Source organism: Dama dama, chromosome X, assembly GCF_033118175.1.
Source record: "Dama dama isolate Ldn47 chromosome X, ASM3311817v1, whole genome shotgun sequence".
Lineage (NCBI taxonomy): Eukaryota > Metazoa > Chordata > Mammalia > Artiodactyla > Cervidae > Dama > Dama dama.
Genome location: NC_083714.1, coordinates 101744868 through 101769231, shown reverse-complemented (window position 1 = coordinate 101769231; position 24364 = coordinate 101744868). Strand labels below are relative to the sequence as shown.

At 36.9% G+C, this 24364-nt stretch overlaps 1 protein-coding gene across 5 annotated transcripts in view; it reads left to right on the top strand.

Moving 5' to 3' along the window:
- Positions 1-24364, top strand: part of FAM120C (family with sequence similarity 120 member C) — a 143272-nt gene that overhangs the window by 103340 nt on the left and 15568 nt on the right. For 4 of the 5 annotated variants that reach the window (XM_061136921.1, XM_061136922.1, XM_061136924.1 and 1 more), the window contains exons 11-12: positions 22192-22306; positions 24067-24276. In XM_061136921.1, the coding sequence (XP_060992904.1) occupies positions 22192-22306; positions 24067-24276 (325 nt within the window). The remainder of the gene's footprint in view (positions 1-22191; positions 22307-24066; positions 24277-24364) is intronic. The other variant, XM_061136925.1, reaches the window with a different exon arrangement.

Here is a 24364-nt window from a genome sequence, read left to right as displayed (position 1 = left end):
CATCCCTGCAAGACCACAATAGGTAACTGTTTCACTTAATTTCATAGGCACAGAGAAAGTTTAGCAAAAATGAAAAGACAGAAGAACTGGTCTCAATTGAAACAGCAAGAGAAAACCCTTGGGAAAACAAATAATGAAAAGAAATAAAGAATTTGAAGCATTAGTAATAATGTTAATTGAATTAAAGAACAAAACAGGTGAGCACAGTGAGAATTTTAACAAGAACTTGAAAATATAAGAAAGACCCAGTCAGAAATGAAGAATTCATAAGAGTTGGATTCTGAATATACTCCCTTTGAAAGGTCATTTAGATATTTAAATAGAAGTGTTCTGTAAGCTGTTGTGGTCCTTTAATGGACCGGAACCTGGTGGTCCAGAGTTGATGATAAGAAAGTGAAAGAGAGAAAGAAGCTGATACTCCCTGGTTTATGCAGAGAACCAATAAAACCCTAGAACAGGGCTTGCACTGCTCACGAAGGCACAGGGCGCCCTCTCGAGGGGGTCTTGAAAGCCAGGGCAGGAGAATGTGCTCGGCTAGTTTCTCCGCTCCAGAGAATTAGCCGGAGGGGGAGAGAGACAGAGATAGAAAGAAAGACACGGGAACCCAAGCTCTGATGGAGCAAAGGTGCTTTAATGATCTTTCTGTGAGTATATATAGGCCGTTGTACAAGGAATTTCTTTCGACAATGATAAAGATCAGAAAACCAAACTTACGGCAACCATTACCAAGGGAACAAGGGATTAACAATGGTCATAGGGTCAGGAGACAATCCATATCTCAAGAAAGAGGATTGAGACTAAGCAGTTTTGTCCTAAGGAATATGTCTCCTGAAGGAGATTCATGCATGTCTCATCCTATGACCTCAGTCCTGGGAGTGGCATGCTGTTCCACTGGTTTCTGTTGCCAGAAACTGATAAGAAACAGAGGATTTATGAGAAACAGCACGTAGGAATCCTCCTGTTAAACATTCCCTGACAATTCCCCCTTATTTATTTAGTATATTTGTAAAAAGGGTCCTGAGCATTTGAGTTTATTCAGTTTTAACAATTTTTGTATAAAGGCAATGGTAAACAACAAATATAATTGTCAAGATAGTCACCAAAGTTACAATTCCAGATCCGATGCTGTGAGTAATGTTCTAAAACCATCCGTGTGGGTTTAGCCCAGATAATTGATCAGCTAGCTGTTTAGCTAAAGTTTTCAAATTAGTGGAAGAGGGCAGATTTTTAGAAAAGGTTTCAAAGATTTCTTTTTGTAATAATTGTACATTCAGAGAGGCATTATCATGTATGTTTTGTAAATGAAATTTGATTTGTTCCCAGTTGTAGGCATTATGATTGAATTGAACAGGAGTAACACAAAATTGAGTAGAATTCCAGTCATATTTTAGTACTACTTGTTTTTGTACATCTATTAATTGATCTCCAACCCATTTGATGGCTGTTTTTAGTTCCTGTATTTCATCTTGAATATCCTCATCTATCTGAACATGAGTGGCCCACATAGTATGAGCATCTTTAGTCTAACTTTGGATAAAATTATGTGTTTGAATTGAGGTTTGTAAAGTAACACCAGCGATGGCAGCAATGGTGCAAATAGCTATTAATCCCAAAATGCCAAGAATCAGGCATCCAATGAATTATTTAGATTGCCAGAGCAGTTTAGTAAGTAACCAGGAAGCAAGTCCAGCCATGGGACCTTCTTCCCAGGGCCGTTGGAGATTTATTGGTAACCACAGACTACGTCGAGATTGAAGAATCAAAAGAGATTCATTTCTTAAGGAAACAAAAGAGTTAAGACAAGTATATAATTTGCAATTTATACAAGTTATAGAACGTAAAGTCTTATTGAATTGCAAACCTCCCTATAGCTAGAACAAAAGGAAGGGGAACACAAGCTTGTATGAAATATGATTGGTTATAACAAAAGAAATAGTTACTATGACTACGATTGGTCCCTGTGAAATGTCCAGTCTAAGTCCCAAGTTCTTTGGTACTAGCAGCAAGTTTCCAGATGTCCCATTGTTTAGGTCCAATCTGTTTATTGAGGATGGGTGCAGGGTAGGGGGGCGGGGGGGGGCATTCCACTGTCAAGCCACCCAAGAAGTCCTTTGTCATGGTAATGCTCCATTGTAGTGTTAATAACCTTCTATGCTACTTGAGTAGCATAGTCACATATAGTGCTGTTAGTATCATCTGAGCAGTTAAATAACCATATACCATGGGGTCCCCAATCAACAGTGGTGTAATTTGCCATAAACATTAGTTTCCCTGATTTAGCTTGATATTTATCTCAATAAACAGGAGTATATTTAAAGTCTTTATAAGTAAACCCCTTACATTCTAACTTTTGTCCATTTCCTACAGTTTTGGTAGTATTGCCATGGTTTTCATAAAAGGACAGGGCAGTAAACAGTCCAAGCAATGTGTGGAAGTTCCTTTTTGGAGGCAGGAGGAAAGCCCATGTTTGTCGACTAACAATACATAATTTTGTTGGGCCCATGCATAAAGGAAGGATGTCATAGCCTAGAGAAATGTTAATTAGTCTTCTTTCTTCCTCAGGATGAGAGGGCCTCTCCAAGTTCCAAGGAGGGGGCATATGTGTTGAGTGTTGGTGGATACAATTGGTCCTATATCTGTCCATTCTACAACCTACAGTAAAAGGGGGGGTTAGGTATATAAGCCCAATAAGTGTGATCAATTAAGTCAGCCTGAGCAGGGGAAGCAAAAGCAAGCAAAGCAAGCATAGCAACAAAAATATTTTCAGGATTCCAAGGCATTCCCTGTTGAGAAATTAGATTTTCAGCTTGATTAGTAAGGGTTTTTATTTGTCCCCATAGTAGGGAGATCATAAGGTCGATGACATCAAGTGCAGCATTTTTTGGAGATTTTTAAAGCCACCATGGCTTGTACTGGAATTTCTTCCTCTTGGGGTTTTTGTTGTTTCGTCTCTAGTTTGAATGCTGGGGGCCCCCTTAGGTTGAATCTTCTGAAGAGGAAGCCATGTGAGTTCGTTGGATCCATCTGGAGAAACACAAGCATACCCCTTTCCCTGTAAGATTAGTTTCTTAGATTCCCATTGATTAGTTAACCCGTCTTGATACCAAATGGGCAGAGGAAGGGAGGTGTCCTTCAATGCCTCGAAATGTTTTTCTGCTTTTGTCAAAATATCCCCTTGTGGTAAGTTTAAAAATTAAAAAAAAAAAATAAAGCTATATTAATAATAGTTATAGGCTTAAAGAATATATTGTGTTGGAATCTAGTAAAGTCTGTTCTGGATAAGGAAGATAAAAGTGTTCATGTGTATTCCTCCCTTTTTAATTTTTTTTATTTGTAGTTTCAGTGTGTGATGTGTTTATTTAATTATGTCTTGTGTTTGTAGATTATAAGGATTGTCTGTAATCTGTTTAATAGAGAGTGAATGTAAAAATTGTTTGAACTGTCTAGAAATATAGGCAGGGCCATTGTCTGTTTTTATAGAATTATGTTCTCGTTATTGTAAAGTAAGCTAACAGGTGGGTTATAGCATGTCGTGTAGTTTCACCTTGGAGAGGTGTGACCCATATAAAAGAAGAATTTGTATTGATTGAGACATGTAAGAAGGAAGAGGAAGAAAGTTCAGGGCAATGAGTTACATCCATTTGCCATAAAATTCTCTTCCATTTGTCATAAACATTTTTTATATTTTTGTATTCATCATTCTATTTGTTATTCCGTATATCTTTTTATTAAAAACTTTTATTTTATTTTTCTTTAGCAACTGTGAAGTGTTTTGTATATTAGCATTTTATAGATTGGTGAATATTTATTATATTGTATATTATAATATATATATTTATTTTTATATATAAATATATATTTATATATATATTTATTACTAGTTTAAAATCTCTTTAGTTTTTCGCTAAGAAAAACTTAATGTTTTAAAATCTTATTTTATTTGGAAATGACCTAGCTATTTAATAAACGTTTATCATTTAGTTTAGTATAACTCTAGAAATTTAAGTTATTCCAATCCTAAGAGATTATTTTAGATAGATGTTTTTAAAATATAATTATTTTTAATAGAGTTTATCTAAAAGTTTTCATCTCATTTATACATTTATATAAAGAGTTATCTTTTTGTTGACAAAGTTAGTTTACCTTAAACCTAGGCATAATAAAAGTATTATATGATGTTGATGATTTAACACATGTCTTAATTATATTAGGAAAGAAACATTATATTTAATATTGAATATTTTTCAGTTCATGTGAACCTGAATTTAAATATAGCTCATTGATAAATTAATTTCATATTATGCAAAAAAAGACATACATTGAGACACAGATAAATTTAGATAGACAGACATAGTTTTCCACTTGAAATTTAAAATATCCTTTTGTTTTATCTTGGCTTTTTTTTTTTTTTTTTTGAGTTTTACCATTTTGTTTATGGTTTGAGTCCCAGAGAGAGTGGGCTGTGTATCCCAAGGACATGATAACAGTTAACTTTAGGTTTTTTCTTAGGCCTGTTTTTGTTTCTTAGACAGAATTTGAGCTCTAAAAAGTATTTAAAATCCAAAAAAGTATTTTAATAAGTCAACTTATTGCACGTGTAAGAAGGACCAGTTTTATAATTTCAAAAAATTTTATTTTAATCAGTTTTTTCTGGAGTCTAAAGAATATCATGGCCATTCAGTGTCAAAAATGTCATTTCTCCTTTTTGTAGTCACAGTATATCATTAATGATATATGCATGAGGGAATTGCTGTCACATTGGGTGTAAAGCCTTGGCTACAAAATTTTGACAAATAGTAGAACTGATAAGCATACCTTGAGGTAATATAGTCTATTGAAATCTTTTATGAGGCCCGATGTGATTAGGAAAAAGAAGAGAGAAAGTGAATCTCTCTCGGTCTAAAGGGTGTAAAGGTATATTTAAAAAGCAATCTTATAAATCAATAATAATAATGTGCCAATTTTGAGGAATAATATTAAAAAGTAGAGACATTACTTTGCCAACAAAAGTCTGTCTGGTCAAGGCTATGGTTTTTCCAGTGGTCATGTATGGATGTGAGAGTTGGACTGTGAAGAAAGCTGAGTGCTGAAAAATTGATGCTTTTCAACTGTGGTATTGGAGAAGACTCTTGAGAGTCCCTTGGACCGCAAGGAGATCCAACCAGTCCATCCTAAAGGCTCCAGTTTCACCACCTCATTAGAACTGATTCAAATGTATTATTTTTAATGGCTGAGTAATATTCCATTATGTATATGTACCACAGCTTTCTTATCCATTCGTCTACTGATGGACATCTAGGTTGCTTCAATGTCCTGGCTATTATAAACAGTGCTGTGGGGAACATCAAGGTACATGTGTCTCTTTCAATTCTGGTTTTCTTGGTGTGTATGCCCAGCAGTGGGATTGCTGGGTCATATGGCAGTTCTATTTCCAGTTTTTTAAGGAATCTCCACACTGTTCTCCATAGTGGCTGTACTAGTTTGCATTCCCACCCATAGTGTAAGAGGGTTCCCTTTTCTCCACACCCTCTCCAGCATTTATTGCTTATAGACTTTTGGACAGCAGGCATTCTGACTGGCATGAAATGGTACCCCATTGAGGTTTTAATTTGCATTTCTCTGATACTGAATAATGTTCTGCATCTTTTCATGTGTTAGCCATCTGTATGTCTTCTTTGGAGAAATGTCTGTTTAGTTCTTTGGCCCAATTTTTGATTGGGTCGTTTATTTTTCTGGAATTGAGCTGCAGATGTTGCTTTATATTTTTGAGATTAACTCTTTGCCAGTTGCTTCCTTTGCTATTATTTTCTTCCATTCTGAAGGCTGTCTTTTCACCTTGCTTGTAGTTTCCTTTGTTGTGCAAAAACTTTTAAGTTTAATTAGGTCCCATTTGTTTATTTTTGCTTTTATTTCCAATACTCTGGGAGGTGGGTCATAGAGGATCCTGCTGTGATTTATTCTAGAGAGTGTTTTGCCTATGTTTTCCTCTAGGAGTTTTATAGTTTCTGGTCTTACATTAGATCTTTAATCCATTTTGAGTTTATTTTTGTGTATGGTGTTAGAAAGTGTTCTAGTTTCCTTCTTTTACAAGTGATTGACCAGTTTTCCCAGCAACACTTGCTAAAGAGATTGTCTTTTCTCCATTGTATATTCTTGCCTCCTTTGTGGAAGATAAGGTGTCCATGGGTGCATGGATTTATCTCTGGGCTTTCTGTTTTGTTCCATTGATCTATATTTCTGTCTTTGTGCCAGTACCATACTGTCTTGATGACTGCGACTTTGTAGTATAGCCTGATGTCAGGCAGGTTGATTCCTCCAGTTCCACTCTTCTTTCTCATGATTGCTTTGGCTATTCGAGGTTTTTGTATTTCCATACAAATTGTGAAATTATTTGTTCTAGTTCTGTGAAAAATACCATTGATAGCTTGATAGGGATTGCACTGAATCTATAGATTGCTTTGGGTAGTATACTCATTTTCACTATATTGATTCTTTCAATCCATGAACATGGTATATTTCTTGATCTACTTGTGTCCTCTTTGATTTCTTTCATCAGTGTTTTATAGTTTTCTATATATAGGTCTTTTGTTTCTTTAGGTAGATATATTCCTAAGTATTTTTTTCTTTTCATTGCAATGGTGAATGGAATTGTTTCCTTAATTTCTCTTTCTGTTTTCTCATTGTTAGTATATAGGAATGCAAGGGATTTCTGTGTCTTGATTTTATATCCTGTAACTTTACTATATTCATTGATTAGCTCTAGTAATTTTCTGGTGGTCTTTAGGGTTTTCTGTGAAGAGGATCATGTCATCTGCAAACAGTGAGAGTTTTGCTTCTTCTTTTCCAATCTGGATTCCCTTTATTTCTTTTTCTGCTCTGATTGCTGTGGCCAAAACTTCCAAAACTATGTTGAATAGTAGTGGTGAGAGTGGGCACCGTTGTCTTGTTCCTGACTTTAAGAGAAATGCTTTCAATTTTTCAACATTGAGGATAATGTTTGCTGTGGGTTTGTCATATATAGCTTTTATTATGTTGAGGTATGTTCCTTCTACTCCTGCTTTCTGGAGGGTTTTTATCATACATGGATGTTGAATTTTGTCAAAGTCTTTCTCTGCATCTATTGAGATAATCATATGGTTTTTATCTTTCAGTTTGTTAATGTGGTGTATTATGTTGATTGATTTGCAGACATTGAAGAATCCTTGCATCCCTGGGATAAAGCCCACTTGGTCATGATATATGATCTTTTTCATATGTTGTTGGATTCTGTCTTCTAGAATTTTGTTAAGGATTTTTTCATCTATGATGCAAAAGACAGAAATATAGATCAATGGAACAAAACAAAAATGTTCATCAGTGATATTGGCCTGTAGATTTCTTTTTTTGTGGAATCTTTGTCTGGTTTTGGTATTAGGGTGATGGTGGCCTCATAGAATGAGTTTGGAAGTTTACCTTCCTCTGCAATTTTCTGGGAGAGTTTGAGTAGTATAGGTGTTAGCTCTTCTCTAAATTTTTGGTAGAATTCAGCTGTGAAGCCGTCTGGTCCTGGGCTTTTGTTTGCTGGAAGATGTCTGATTACAGTTTCGATTTCCGTGCTTTTGATGGATCTGTTAAGATTTTCTATTTCTGCCGGGTTCAGTTTTGCAAAGTTGTACTTTTCTAAGAATTTGTCCATTTCTTCCAAGTTGTCCATTTTATTGGCATATAGTTGCTGGTAGTAGTCTCTTATGATCCTTTGTATTTCTGTGTTGTCTGTTGTGATCTCTCCATTATCATATCTAATTTTGTTGATTTGATTCTTCTCCCTTTGTTTCTTGATGAGTCTGGCTAATGGTTTGTCAATTTTATTTATCTTCGCAAAGAACCAGCTTTTAGCTTTGTTGATTTTTGCTATGGTCTCTTTTGTTTGTTTTGCATTTATTTCTGCCCTAATTTTTAAGATTTCTTTCCTTCTACTAACCCTGGGGTTTTTAATTTCTTCCTTTTCTAGTTGCTTTAGGTGTAGAGTTAGGTTATTTATTTGACGTTTTTCTTGTTTATTGAGGTAAGCCTGTATTGCTATGAACCTTCCCCTTAGCACTGCTTTTTCAGTGTCCCATAGGTTTGGGTTGTTGTGTTTTCATTTTCATTCGTTTCTATGCATAATTTGATTTCTTATTTGATTTCTTCTGTGATTTGTTGGTTTTTCAGAAGTGTGTTGTTCAGTCTCCATATATTGGAATTTTTAATCGTTTTTCTCCTGTAGTTAATATCTAATCTTACTGCATTGTGGTCAGAAAAGATGCTTGGAATGATTTCAATTTTTGAATTTACCAAGACTAGATTTATGGCCCAGGATGTGATCTATCCTGGAGAAGGTTCCGTGTGCACTTGAAAAAAAGTGAAATTCCTTGTTTTGGGGTGAAATGTCCGACAGATATCAATTAGATCTAACTGATCTATTGTATCATTTAAAGTTTGTGTTTCCTTGTTCATTTTCTGTTTAGTTGATCTATACATAGTTATGAGCAGGGTATTAAAGTCTCCCACTATTTTTGTGTTATCTTTAATTTCTGCTTTCATACTTGTTAGCATTTGTCTTACAGATTGCAGTGCTCCTATGTTGGGTGCATATATATTTATAATTGTTATATCTTCTTGGATTGATCCTTTGATAATCATGTAGTGTCCTTCTTTGTCTCTTTTCACAGCCTTTGTTTTAAAGTCTATTTTATCTGATATTAGTATTGTTACTCCTGCTTTCTTTTGGTCACTGTTTGCATGGAATATCTTTTGCCAGCCCTTCACTTTCAGTCTGTAAGTGTCCCTTGTTTTGAGGGGGGTCTCTTGTAGACAGCATATATAGGGGTCTTTTTTTGTATCCATTCAGCCAGTCTTTGTCTTTTGGTTGGGGCAATCAACCCATTTACATTTAAGGTAATTATTAATAAGTGTGATCCCATTGCCATTTAGTTTGTTGTTTCGGGTTCGAGTTTATACACCCTTTCTGTGTTTCCTGTCTAGAGAAGATCCTTTAGCATTTGTTGAAGAGCTGGTTTGGTGGTGCTGAATTCTCTCAGCTTTTGCTTGTCTGTAAAGCCTTTGATTCCTCCTTTATATTTGAATGACGTCCTTGCTGGATACATTAATCTGGGTTATAGGTTTTTCTCTTTCATCACTTTAAGTATTTCCTGCAATTCCCTTCTGGCCTGAATAGTTTCTATTGAAAGATCAGCCATTATATTATGGGAATCCGCTCGTATGTTATTTGTTGTTTCCCCCTTGCTGCTTTTAATATTTTTCTTTGTGTTTGATCTTTGTTAATTTGATTAATATGTTTCTTGGGGTGTTTTGCCTTGGGTTTATCGTGTTTGGGACTCTCTGGGTTTCTTGGACTTGGGTGACTATTTCCTTCCCCATTTTAGGGAAGTTTTCAACTATTATGTCCTCAAGTATTTTCTCATTGTCTTTCTTTTTGTCTGAGGGAACTGTCTGAGGTGGGCCCTGGAGTGTGTGCACTTCTCAGATCTTAGCTGCTCAGGTCCAGGTTCTTGGGAACTCCACAGAGGCACAGACTTGGTTGCACCTGCGTTTTGTGCCCTTCCCAGGTCTGAGCAGCTCAGGTGACCAGGTACTTGGTGAGTGCAGTCTTCACCAGTTGTGGGGTGCATCTTATCACCTCCCCCTTCCCAGTCGCTTGGTTTTCTGGGTGTACGACAGGCGTGCCTTCTCAGGTGTGCCGTGTGTCTCTTCTGGGGAGCTGATCTCTGGCTGCTACCCTCCCGGCTGGTGTCAACCGTCCAGAATCCCAAGAAGTCTTGGTTAGCAAGGAAGCCTGCTTGCCATTTGGTAGAGGATGTCTCTCTAGGGCCATGATTGCCGCCTTTTGGCTCTGGCTGCCCCCACCTGCCTGTCTCCAGCAGGGGATGGGCCGGTCCACAGCCAGCTAAGCACTGCTCAGTCTTTTGTTCTGTGAGAGGGCCTGGCAGTGTCTTAGGTTAGGGCTTTTCGTGGGATAGTTCTCTCTTCTCTCTCTCTTTTTTTTTCTTCTCTCTGTCTCTCTGGCTATCCCACAGTCTGGGTTGCTATGTCAGGTTAGTTCCCTCAGATTGCCCTCAGGGCATTCAGTCTGATCCTTACCCTAAGCAATGCAGCCCACGCCTCCCTATCCAGCCCCCACTTGCTAGTGGTATATGCGAGCGTCTGGGTTGCTTCTCCACTGGAGTTGCCATTAGGCACGTAATCTGTGGGTTTTAATGATTTATTTATTTAGTTTCCCTCCCAGTTATGTTGCCCTCTGAGATTCCAAGACTTGCCACAGACCCACTGGTGAGAGTGTTTCCTGGTGTTTGGAAACTTCTCTCTTTTTTAAGACTCCCTTCCCGGGATGGATCTCTGTCCCTACCTCTTTTGTCTCTCTTTTTATCTTTTATATTTTTTCCTACCTCCTTTCGAAGACAATGGTCTGCCTTTCTGGGTGCCTGATGTCCTCTGCCAGCATTCAGAAGTTGTTTTGTGGAATTTGCTCAGCGTTCAAATGTTCTTTGTATGAATTTGTGGGGGATAAAGTGGTCTCCCTGTCCTATTCCTCTGCCATCTTAGGACCACCACCACCCCCCAGTCAGTGTTGTAAAAAGAATGAATAAAAATTGAAAGAGACTAAAAGACTCGTAGGAGAATATCAAGCATACCAACATATGCATAATAGATGACCCAGGAGAAGGAGGGTGGTTTGAAAAAATATATAAAGAAATAAGAATTGAAAACTTACCAAATGTGATGAAAAACATAAATCTGCCCATCTGAGATCAAAATCTCTATTTAATTCAACCTCAAAGATTCACACTTAGACCCTTCAAGAAAGCCAGTCTTGAAATAGGCAAGAGAGAAACAGCTTGTTACATACCAGAGAACCAGAAGAAGATGAACAATAGTCAAAAGTTAGAAGTAACCTATTTTCACTGTTGGATTAATTAAGGAACAAGAAGTTATATATACATATAATACAATATTATTCAATCTTAAAAACGAAGGAAATTCTGACACATGCTACAACATGACTGACCGTTTAAGATATGCTCAGCGAACTATGCCAGTCACAAAAAGACAAACATTTTATGATTCCACTTATATAAGGTATCTAGAGTAGTTGGATTTAGAGATAGAAAGTAAAATCGTGGTTTCCAGGGGATGAGGGGAGGGTGGAATGGGAAGTTACTGTTTAATAGGTATAAGATTCAAGTTGGGAAGAAGAAAGTTCTAGAGGTGTGTAGTGGTGACTATGCAGCAAAATCTGAATGTACTTAATGCTGCTCAACTGTATACTTAAATTCTTAAAGTGATAAATATTATGTTATATGTCTCTTACCACAAGAAAAACAAAAAGGAAGACAAGGTATGGGACCTCCAGAGTAAAGAGGGTAGAGCAAACCCTATACTGAGCAAAATTATAACTTAACTACTGAAGATTATTTTTGAAATCATTTAACCCTCAGGCATACCACAGCCTAGAAGACAAGGACTCCTTCTCCTCCTAGATCCCATTCTTAAGTTATAGTTTCACCCTGGAATAGAATTACTCCCATTTCTTATCAACCCCAGCCCTGTGTCCCAGTAGGTGTGGTAAAGAGGCTCACTTAACCAGCCTCCACTCATGACAGAAGCTCTAATCCAGGGGCAGCATGCCAATGATACTTGGGTCCCTGATCATTCCCACTGAGCTCATGTGTCAGAAGGAGTTTCCATACTGGGGGGGTCAAGCAAAAAGACGAGGGGCTGCCAACCCATCACCCCATCCTCAGTACCCACTTGCAGAATGCCACTTGTCACTCTGAGAAAAGAAGCCCCAGATCTGGTCCAGTGACTAGGAGCTCTTCTTAGGGGAAAACGCAGGCCATAAGAATGAGGAGCTCTATACTTCTACCTAAAGTGACTGCCTTTATTTGGAACACAGTTGATGCTAAGGAATTAACATGAGGCTGGTCACTCCATGATATAAGCAGAATGACAGAGCATCTAGAAGTTTTATAGAGGGAATCAAGGAAATAAACAACCAAGAAGAGCCATCCTAGAGCTCCCCTGGTGACTCAATGGTAAAGAATCTGCCTTCCAGTGCAAGAGACAGAGATTTGATCCCTGATCTGGGAAGATCCCATGTGGTCCCAACTTTTGAGCCTGTGCTCTAGAGTCCAGGAGCCACAACTACTGTGTGGATCACAACAAAATGTGGAAATTTCTTAAAGAGATGGGACTACCAAACCACGTTACTGCCTCCTGAGAAACCTGTATGCAGGTCAAAAAGTGACAGTTAGAACTGGACATGAAACAATGGACTGGTTCAAAATTGGGAAAAAAGTACTTGAAGGCTATATATTGTCACGCTGCTTATTTAACTTATGTGCAGAATACATCATGTGAGATGCCGGGCTGGATGAAGCTCAAGCTGGAATCAAGATTGCCAAGAGAAATATCATTAACCTCAGATATGCAGAAGACACCACCCTTATGGCAGAAAGTGAAGAGCAACTAAAGAGCCTCTTGATGAAGGTGAAATAGGAGAGTGAAAAAGCTGGCTTAAAACTCAACATCCAAAAAACTAAAGTCATGGAATCCGGTCCCATCACTTCATGGCAAATGGATGGGGAAACAATGGAAACAGGGACCGACTTTATTTTCTTGGGCTCCAAAATCACTGTATACAGTGACTGCAGCCATGACATTAAAAGACGCTTGCTCAGCTACCAACGGTATTTTTCACAGAACTAGAACAAATAATTTCACAATTTGTATGGAAATACAAAAAACCTCTAATAGCCAAAGTAATCTTGAGAAAGAAGAATGGAACTGGAGGAATCAACCTGCCTGACTTCAGACTCTACTACAAAGCCACAGTCATCAAGACAGTATGGTACTGGCACAAAGACAGAAATATAGATCAATGGAACAGAATAGAAAGCCCAGAGATAAAGCCACGAACCTATGGACACCGTATCTTTGACAAAGGAGGCAAGGATATACAAAGGAAAAAAGACAACCTCTTTAACAAGTGGTGCTGGGAAAACTGGTCAACCACTTGTAAAAGAATGAAACTAGAACACCTTCTAACACCATACACAAAAATAAACTCAAAATGGATTAAAGATCTAAATGTAAGACCAGAAACTATAAAACTCCTAGAGGAGAACATAGGCAAAACACTCTCCGACATAAATCACAGCAAGATCCTCTATGACCCACCTCCCAGAATATTGGAAATAAAAGCAAAACTAAACAAATGGGACCTAATGAAACTTAAAAGCTTTTGCACTACAAAGGAAACTATAAGTAAGGTGAAAGGACAGCCCTCAGATTGGGAGAAAATAATAGCAAATGAAGAAACAAAGGATTAATCTCAAAAATATACAAGCAACTCCTGAAGCTCAATTCCAGAAAAATAAATGACCCAATCAAAAAATGGGCCAAAGAACTAAACAGACATTTCTCCAAAGAAGACATACAGATGGCTAACAAACACATGAAAAGATGCTCAACATCACTCATTATTAGAGAAATGCAAATAAAAACCACAATGAGGTACCATTACACGCCAGTCAGAATGGCTGCTATCCAAAAGTCTACAAGCAATAAATGCTGGAGAGGGTGTGGAGAAAAGGGAACCCTCTTACACTGTTGGTAGGAATGCAAACTAGTACAGCCGCTATGGAAAACAGTGTGGAGATTTCTTAAAAAACTGGAAATAGAACTGCCATATGACCCAGCAATCCCACTTCTGGGCATACACACCGAGGAAACCAGATCTGAAAGAGACACGTGCACCCCAATGTTCATTGCAGCACTGTTTATAATAGCCAGAACATGGAAGCAACCTAGATGCCCATTAGCAGATGAATGGATAAGGAAGCTGTGGTACATATACACCATGGATATTACTCAGCCATTAAAAAGAATTCATTTGAACCAGTCCTAATGAGATGGATGAAACTGGAGCCCCTTATACAGAGTGAAGTAAGCCAGAAAGATAAAGAACATTACAGCATACTAACACATATATATGGAATTTAGAAAGATGGTAACGATAACCCTATATGCAAAACAGAAAAAGAGACACAGAAATACAGAACAGACTTTTGAACTCTGTGGGAGAAGGTGAGGGTGGGATGTTTCAAAAGAACAGCATGTATATTATCTATGATGAAACAGGTCACCAGCCCAGGTGGGATGCATGAGACAAGTGCTCTGGCCTGGTGCACTGGGAAGACCCAGAGGAATCGGGTGGAGAGGGAGGTGGGAGGGGGGATCGGGATGGGGAATACGTGTAAATCTATGGCTGATTCATATCAATGTATGACAAAACCCACTGAAATGTTGTGAAGTAATTAGCCTCCAACTAATAAAAAAAAAGAATTCAAAAAAAATAAATAAATAAAAGACGCTTGCTCCTTGGAAGAAAAGCTAGGACAACCTAGACAGCATATTAAAAAGCAGAGACATCATTTACTTTGCTGACAAAGGTCCCTGTCATAAAGCTATGTTTTTTCCAGTAGACATGTACAGATGTGCGTATTGGACCATAAAGAAGGCTGAGCACCAAAGAATTGATGCTTTCCAACTGTGGTGCTGGAGAAGACTCTTGAGAGTCCCTTGGACGCCAAGGAGATCAAACCAGTCAATCCTAAAGGAAATCAACTCTGTATATTCATTGGAAGGACTGATGCTGAAGCTCCAACAAGATTTTGGCCACCTGATACAAAAAAAATGGACTCATTGTAAAAGATCCTTATGCTGGGAAAGATCAAGAACAGGAGGAGAAGAGGGTGGCAGAGGATGAGATGGTTGGATAGCATCACTGACACAGTGGACATGAGGAAACTCCAGAAGATAGTGTAGGACAGGAAAGCCTGGCATGCTATAGTCCATGAGGTCACAGAGAGTTGGACATGACTGAGCAGCTGAACAACAATGACAACAGTTAAGTAAGTGGGAAAACATCCCTTGTTCATGTATAAGAAGATACAAGATTTTTAAGATGGCAGTAGTCCCCAAGTTTGACTACATATTTACCATAATCCAAAATCCCAGATGGCTTCTTTGCAGAAATTAACAAACTGACACTAAAATTAATGTGTAAATGCAGTGGGCTCAGAGTAGCCAAAACAGTCTTGGGGAAAAAGGCGTAATTGTAGATTTATACTTCTTAATTTAAAAATGTACTACAAAACTACAGTAATTGAGACAGTAGTATAAGGGTAGGCATATAAATGATGAAGTACATTTGAGTGCCCAGAAATAAACCCTTCCATTTATGGTCAATTGATTTTTGGCAAAGGTACCACAATAATTCAGTGGGGAAAGATAGTCATTTTAGCAAATAGTTTTGTGATAATTGAATATTCATATGCAAAAGAGTGAAGTTGGATCTCCACCTCACATAATATACAAAAATTAACTCAAAATGTATCATAAGCCTATATGTAAAAACCTAAATTGTAAAACTTTTAGAAGACAACACATGTAAATCTTCATGATCTCAGATTAGGCAATGATTTCTTAGATATAGTGCCAGAAGCATGACAGAAAGAGAAGTACATAAATTGGACTAGATCAAAACTAAAAGCTTAATTCACAGCAAACATTATTCTCAATGGTGAAGAACTGGAAGTATTTCCTCTAAGACCAGGAACAAGACAAGGGTCCCCACTCTCACCACTATTATTCAGTATAGTTTTGGAAGACCTTGCCATGGCAATTAGACAAGTAAAAGAAACACAAGGAATCCAGAAAGGAAAAGAAGTTAAAACTACTAGTGTTTGCAGATGACATGATACCATACATAGAAAATCCTAAAGATGCCACCAGAAAACTACTGGAGCTAATCAATGAATTTAGTAAAGTCACATAATACAAAATTAATACACAGAAATCTCTTGCATTCCTATGCACTAACAACAGAAAAAATCAGATAGATTAATGAAACAATCTCACTCACCATTGCACCCAAAAGAATAAAATACCTAGGAATAAACCTACCTAAGGAGACAAAAAACGTATGCAGAAAACTATGACACTTATGAAAGAACTCAAAGACAACACAAATAGATGGAGAGATATACCATGTTCTTGGATTGGAAGAATCTATATTGTAAAAGTGACTGTACTATCCAAAGCAATCTGCAGGTTCAGTGCATTCCATATCAAATTCCCAGTAGCATTTTTCACAGACTAGAACAAAAAATTTTACAATTTGTATGGATATGCAAAAGACCCCAAATAGCTGAAGCAGTCTTGAAAAAGAAAATGGAAAGGAAGGAATTGGGCTCCGACTTCAGACTGTACTACAAAGCTGTGGTAATCAAAACACTGTGGTACTGGCACAAAAACAGAAATATAGAACAATGGAACAGGATAGAAAGCCTGGAGATAAACCCACACACCTTATGGTCAACTTATCTTTGACAACAGAGACAAGAATATACAGTGGAGGAAGGATAGTCTCTTCAATAAGTGATTCTAGGAAAACTGGACAGCTACATGTTAAAGAATGAAATTAGAACACTTCTTAGACCATACACAAAAATAAATTCAAAATGGGTTAAAGACTGAAATGTTACAACAAATACTGTAAAGCTAGAGGATAACATAGGCAGAACACTCTTTGCCATAAATCACAGCAAGATCCTTTTTGACTCACCTCATAGAGCAGTGGAAATAAAAACATAAATAAACAAATAGGACCTAATTAAACTTAAAACTTTTGCACAGCAAAAGAAACTGTAAACAAGATGAAAAGACAACCCTTAGAATGGGATGAAATAATTGCGAACAAAACAACTGACAAAGGATTAACTTCCAAAATGTATAAGCAGCTCATGCAGCTCAATATTTTAAAAAAAGCCCAGTCAAACAGTGGGCAGAAGACCTAAACACACATTTCTCCAAAGAAGACATACAGATGGCAAACAAACACATGAAAAATGTTCAGCATTGCTCATTATCAGAGAAATGCAAATCAAAACTACAATGAGGTATCACCTCACACCAGTCAGAATGGCCATCTTCAAAACATCTACAAACAATAAATGCAGTAGAGGATGTGGAGAAAAGGGACCAACCCTCTTGCACTGGTGGTGGGAATATAAATTGATGCAGCCACTATGGAGAACAGTATGAAGGAAAGTAGGAATAAAATTACCATATGGCACAGCAGTCCCACTACTGGGCATATACCCTGAGAAAGACCATAACTCAAAAGACCACATGTACCCCAATGTTCATTGCAGCACTATTTATAGTATCCAGGACATGGAAGCAACCTAGATGTACATCAACAGATGAATGGATAAAGAAGTTTTGGTTCATATATACAATGGAATATTACTCAGCCATAAAAAGGAATGAAATTGGGTCATATGTACCGATGTGGATGGCCCTAGACTCTGTCATACAGAGTGAAGTAAGTCAGAAAGAGAAAAATAAATATCGCATATTAACACATATATATGAAATCTGGAGAAATGGTACAGATGAACCTATTTGCAGGGCAGGAATAGAGACATAGATGTATAGAACAGGCTTATGGACACAGTAGGGGAAGTGGAGGTGGGAGACGAATTGAGAGAACAGCATTGACATGAATGAATATGCATTGCCATGTGTAAAATAGATAGCTACAGGAAATAGCTGTATAGCACAAGGAGCCCAGCTCAGTGCTCTGTTATGACCTAGAGGAGTGGGATGCTGGGTGGTGGGGAGGGAGACTCACAAGGGAGGAGATTTATGTGTACTTATAGCTGATTCATGTTGTTGTACAGAAGAAACTAACACAACATTGTAAAGCAATTATACTCCAGTTAAGAAATTTAAAAATTATACTCCAATCAAAAAAAAAATTATACTCCAATTAAAAAAAAAAACTAAAAGCTTGTATGGTAGGGACAATGCCACGAAGAAAAGTGAGAACCCAACTCACAGAATGGGATAAAATGCAAATCATATATCTGATAAGTGTCTAAAGTATCCAGAATGTATAAAGAATTCTTACAACTCAATAATGAAGGAGAGATGATTTGATTTAAAAATCAAATGAGCAAAAAAATTCAATTGACATTTCTCCAAAGTAGATATATAAATGGCCAATAAGCATATGAAAAGAGACTCAACATCACTAATCTTTAAGGAACTGCAAATCAAAAATACAGTGAATGACAGTTTATACCCATTAGGGTGGCTATAATTATAAAGACTGACAACAAGTGTTGGTGAGGATGTGGAGAAATTGGAACACTGCTGGTAGGGTGGCTATAATTATAAAGACTGACAACAAGTGTTGGTGAGGATGTGGAGAAATTGGAACACTGCTGGTAGGAACATAAAATGAAGACATATTCACACAGAAACATGTTCTTGAATATTCATATAGCATTACTCATAATACCCAAGAAGTAGAAATAACTCAGATGTCCATCAACTGATGAATGGGTTAACAAAATATAGTATAGTCATACAATAGAATATTATTCAGTTATAAAAATCTTATCTCAATAAAGCTGTAAAGTAGAAAGGAAAATGAAATAGATTCCCAGATAACCAAAGATTAAGAGAATTTATTGCTGTCAACTTGCCGTATAAGAAGTATTAAAAGCTGTCCTTCACATTGAAAGGAAATGACACCAAATGAATGAATAATAACCACCTGTAGTGGTAGTTACATAGGTATATGTAAAAAGTGGTATAAATATATATTTTTCTCTTTTGTTCACTTAACCTATTTAAAAGACAACTGCATAAGTCAATAGTTATAAAATTATGTGTTGGTTTTTGAATAATAGCATAATACACATGACAGTAATAACACAGTGGAGGGAGGAAAGGAGAGAACTGTATTAGAGTAGCATTTCTTCTACCTTCTACTGGAATTACTTAGTACTAATTTGATGTGGTGTGTCAGTTAAGATGTATTTTGTAATCTACACAGCAACCACTATGAAAATAACTAAAATATAGTAAAAAAAAAAAACAAAATAATTAAAATGCTATACTGGAGAGTATTTAATGCAGTAGAAGGCAGTAAAAGAAGATCAAACAAAAAAGCAAAAAAGGTATGAAACCTATAAATCTAAACATATCAACAACTATATCAAATGTAACTGGACCAAACATTCCTAGCAAAAGGCAGAGACTGTGAGATTCGATACAAAGCATGAGCTATCTACAGGAGATATACTTTGGATTCAAAGACACAAATAGGTTAAAAGACAAAGAATAGAAGAAAATATACCATGCAAGCAATAACCATATGAGATATAATAGCTGTACTAATATCAGACAAAATAGACTCTAAGACAAGTAATGTTACAGTAGACAAATAATAAAATTTTGTAGTAACAAAAGGGTCAATTCATCAGGAAAATATAAGAATTATAAACATATATTCCTAACAACAATGTCCCTAAATACATGAAGCAAAAACTGGTAGAATTTAAGAATGAAATAGACACTTCAACAATGATAGTTGATGGCTTCAATGCCCTACTCTCAATAATGGCTAGAACACCTAGACAAAAAGCAGAAATATGGAAGATTCATGAAACATCATCAGCCAACCTGACCTGACCTGATAAAAATAATGAATATAGATCCTTCACACTATACACAAAAATGGATCATAGACTAAAATGTGATAGTTAAAACTATTTAACTTACAGGAGGAATTTTTAATGATTTTGGGTTAGGCGAAGATTTCTTAGATACAATAGCCAAAGCAAAATCAACCTAAAAAAATAGATTTCATCCAAATAGAAAATTTTTACACTTCAAAAGCCACCATTAAAAAACAGAAAAGACAAGCCACTGACTAGAGAAAATATTTACAAATCATGTATCTGATAAAGGGCTTGTATCAGAATATATATAACTCTTAAAAGAAAACAGACAACTCAGTCTAAAAATGAATAAAAGATGTAAATAGACATTTCACCAGAGATGATATAGGGTTGTAATATAAGCACATGAAAAGATTCTCATCTTCAGTAATCATTGAGGAAATGCAAATTTAAAACCATAATGAAACACCACTTCACTCAGCTGAAATGATTATAATTTAAAAAAAGACAATGACAAATGTAGGCCTGGCTACAGAAAATTGGGATTCCTTCATACACTGATGGAAATTTAAAATGGTATAGCTACTTTGGACATTAGTTTGGCATTTTCTTAACAGGTTAAACATAAATATATAAATAGTCACTCAGTTGTATCCAACTCTTGTGACCCCATCAACTATAGCCCATCAGGCTCCTCTGGCCATGGGATTCTCCAAGCAAGAATACTGGAGTGTGTTGCCATTCCCTTCTCCAGGGAATCTTCCCAACCCAGAGATCGAACCTGGGTTACCTGCATTGGCAGGCAGATTCTTGACTGTCTGAGCGACCAAGGAAGCCCATACAAATAATCATATGACTCATTTATTTCACTCCTAGGTATCTGTTGAAAAAATAGGTCCACACAGACTTGCACGTGAATGTTCAAAGAAATATTATTCATAATAATCAAAAAGTAGGAACAACTCAAGTATCTGTTAACTGGGAAGTGGATGTGATATGTCCATCAATAAAATATTACTCAGTAAAATAAAACTACTAATACATGCCAGAGCACTGAACCAACCTCAGAATCACTATGCTTCATGGCAATGAAAATAATCAAAGAAGGCACGTTCATGAACTTACCATTGTAAAGCTGTCAGTTCTCAAATTGATCTGTAGATTTAACACAATTCCTATGGGCTTAATGCAAGGTTTTTTATGAATGAAGACAAACTTATTCTAAAATTTATGTGTAAATTTATATATAGGCCCTTAAAATAGCTAAAACAGTCTTGCAAAAAAGAAGTATAGGAATTACTCTACCTAATATTGTAGCCAAAATAATCAAGACTGGAGTTACTTGCAAAGGGATAAGCACATAGGTCAATGGAACAAAATTAAGAACCTAGAAATGAACAAGACAAGTATACTCAAAAGTGTAAAAACAATTCAGTGGAGAAAGAAAGGATAGCCTTTCAGCAAATGTGCTGGAACAATTGGACATCCATAGGCCAAAGAAACAAATGCTTCAATCTGAACCTCACACATTATACAAAAATTAACTCAACCCTGTCTAAAGAAGGCATCCTAGGAACTTGTTTAGAAAACTGGGAATTTTTGAAGAAAGCATTAACCATTCTGTCTCTAGACTGCTGTTCTAATCTACAGATCCCGGACTTGAGTTGTCACATTTCCTGCTTCCAGCCAACCCTGCTCGCTTCAGGACTGGCCCCCCATAATCGTAATTGGCAAGAGCCAATTCCTTAATACATATCTTATTGCTCCTGTTTGTCCTGAATTCAGTGGTTTCTGTGTACTGGCAGACTCCTTGGTTTGTCTCGAGGCTGAAGTCAAGGGGAAATTCTCTCAGCACCAAGGACCTCTCTGTTCAGTCCTGAATGGATTTTCCCTCCAATTGCAGGGCCTGTGCCTATACTTGTGCCACTAAATGTATAAAGGTATATAGTTATACCACCTCCAGATTCTCATTGTTGAATATATTGTGCAGTGTTAAATACATTGCACCCTTAAAGCCACGTGTCCATTTTAAAAATCTGAAAAAAGGGCCAGCATATACTTGAGGTCAGTGTTTGGTGAATTTAATGAAATAAAAATGATCAGCACTTCTAGAAGTCTATCTTGAATGAATAATCAGAGATACAGATGAGATTTAAATATGTGAATATCTTCATAGTAATTTTATAATAAAAGAAAATGAATAGTATATTTCTAATATTATAAGAATATTTATATAAATTGATAAAACACATGAGGAACATGAAGTCGTTTAAAATCATGTTTTTGACAAGTATTTAATGAATGAAAGGTTCTTATACTATTGAATGAAAAAAGCAAGATAGAATATTCTATATGTAGTATGAAAAAGAGAAAAAACTGAGATTTGAGATGCTAGGAAGAAAGAAGCCATAAACTTAACAGCAGTTATAAACATGAATGGTGCCTGTCTCCTCTACCATATAGATGAAGTAACCAAAGGCAAAGATTCTTTTACTTTATTTCAGAACCTAGCTAGCATCTAGTAGCCCATGGTAGGTTACACTTAGTTTATTAAGTGTCTGTGAAATGAATAAATGAGCTTTTGTCACTTAATAATGATACTTTTATCTTCTAGATACATGGTTCAGTGGCCTGGCGGCCGAATCCTGCATCGCCATGAGCTAGACACCTTCCTGGCACAGGCAGTTTCTACTCAACTTTATGAACCAGATCAACTTCAAGAACTCAAGGTGATTTGAACTGTCCTCATTTATTTTATGAGCTCATAGCTCTATTTTAGATCTTTGTTTTTTCCTGCAGCTGGGAAGAAGAGTAAGTTCTGCAGGTAAATGTTTGATTTACTTTAGCCAAGTACTTATGTCTATTAATAAACCCAACACTGCTTACATACTGATGGGTGAGAATGGGTAGAAAAAATGATATTGTGTAAGACTGGTAAGTTGTGGCCCATAGATCACAGTAAGGTTTCCAACTCTTGCAAAAGATACTACAGGGGACTTATCCTGGTGTTCCCTGTTTGTCTTTGAGTAAAGGTCTACCTTCTCTCCCTGGTGGCTCAGTGGTAAAAGAATTCACCTGCAGTGCAGGAGGTGCAGGGGACACAGGTTCGATCCTTGGGATGGGAAGTTCCTCTGGAGGAGGAAATGGCAACCCACTCCAGTATTCTTGCCTGGAGAATTCCATGGACAGAGGAGCCCATGGGCTACAGTCCATCAGGTCACAAAGAGTCAGACACAACTGAGCACGCACACAATCTGATACTTGATTTACAATATTACATTAGTTTCTGGTGTTAGCACAGTGATTTGGTATTTTTGAAGATTATATTCCATTGTAGACTATTATAAGATAATGGATATAATTCCCTGTGCTACCCTCCTTTTTAAAAATAATACTTACTGAGTGTTAGAGGGAAGTCTAGTCAAGCAAGAAGAAGCAAGTAAATCCAGCATAACTGAAGGCAATAGAATATAGTAGGTTAGAGAGTAGGCTCTGAAGCCAGGCTGCCTTGGCTTTGAATCTTAGCTCGTTAGGTTGCTAACCTCTGTAGTTTCAGTTTCCTTACTTATAGTATTTTGAGGATATTAAATAAAATAATCCATGCAAAACACTTAGAAGAGTGGCTAGCATGTTCTTAGTATACAGTACTCAATTAGGTGTTAATGCAGGACACTCCTCTTGTGACTTAAGTAGCCATGGTCCTTTGAGACCCTAGTATAAACTAGAAGAAAATCAAGTCTAGTAAGACTTACAAAATCTTGACGTGAGATCAACTAAGGAAAAGATGAAAACAGTCTTAGACAAACAGTGTTGGTTCCTTTCTACAGTAAATGTGATATTGCTTGGTACTAGATCAGGTACTGACAACTCCACACCACACCTAGGAGGGGACCTGCATGTCTTAAAATTTTTTAGTAAATATTTTATCATATGGATGTATCATTTAATTATTCTTATTTTGGCCATTTGGTTTCCAGTTTTCACTTACTATATGTAATAATTAACATCTTTATGTATTAGAGCCTTATTCACATCTCAACTTCCTTAGAATAGATTCCTAAAAGTAGAATTTCTGAGTCAACAAATGTGACCATTTTAAGGTTCATGATACATATTGCTTAATTTTAATATACATTGCTCATTAGTTTTATTTGAGTGTGCCATTTATTTCACCATATCCTCATCAGCATTGGATGTTCTTTTGATCTTTTGTCTTGTTTTATTTTTTTTTTATTTGACAGGCAGAAAAATTGGTATCTCAAGTGGGTATCTTTTTAAGATTTGAAAGTTGATTTTTTTTTTGTAATGAGTATCTTCCAAACCATCTCAGGGATAGAAATGGATAGAGGCTGCTTATGTACTCAAATGTCCATATTGAAAAGTAACATGTTCTCATTTACCTGGAATAATCAGCAAAACAGGAATAAGAGCAAATGTAACCAATAACAGCAATTTCTTAATGGTAGTTTTTCCTCTGTGGTGGTTTCAGATTGAGAAACTGGATGCTCGAGGGATCCAGCTTGCTGCCCTCTTCATGAGTGGAGTTGATACAGCCCTGTTTGCCAATGATGCCTGTGGCCAGCCAGTTCCTTGGGAACACTGCTGCCCCTGGATTTACTTCGATGGCAAGCTGTTCCAGAGCAAGCTAATTAAAGCAGGCCGGGAGAGAGTATCCCTAGTTGAGCTCTGCGATGGCCAGGTACCAGCATGTTGGGTAGCTACTAAGATCAACTGTGATCTGCTGTGAAAGTGAATGGCAGAAAAGGGTAAAGGAGCAGAGACACTGG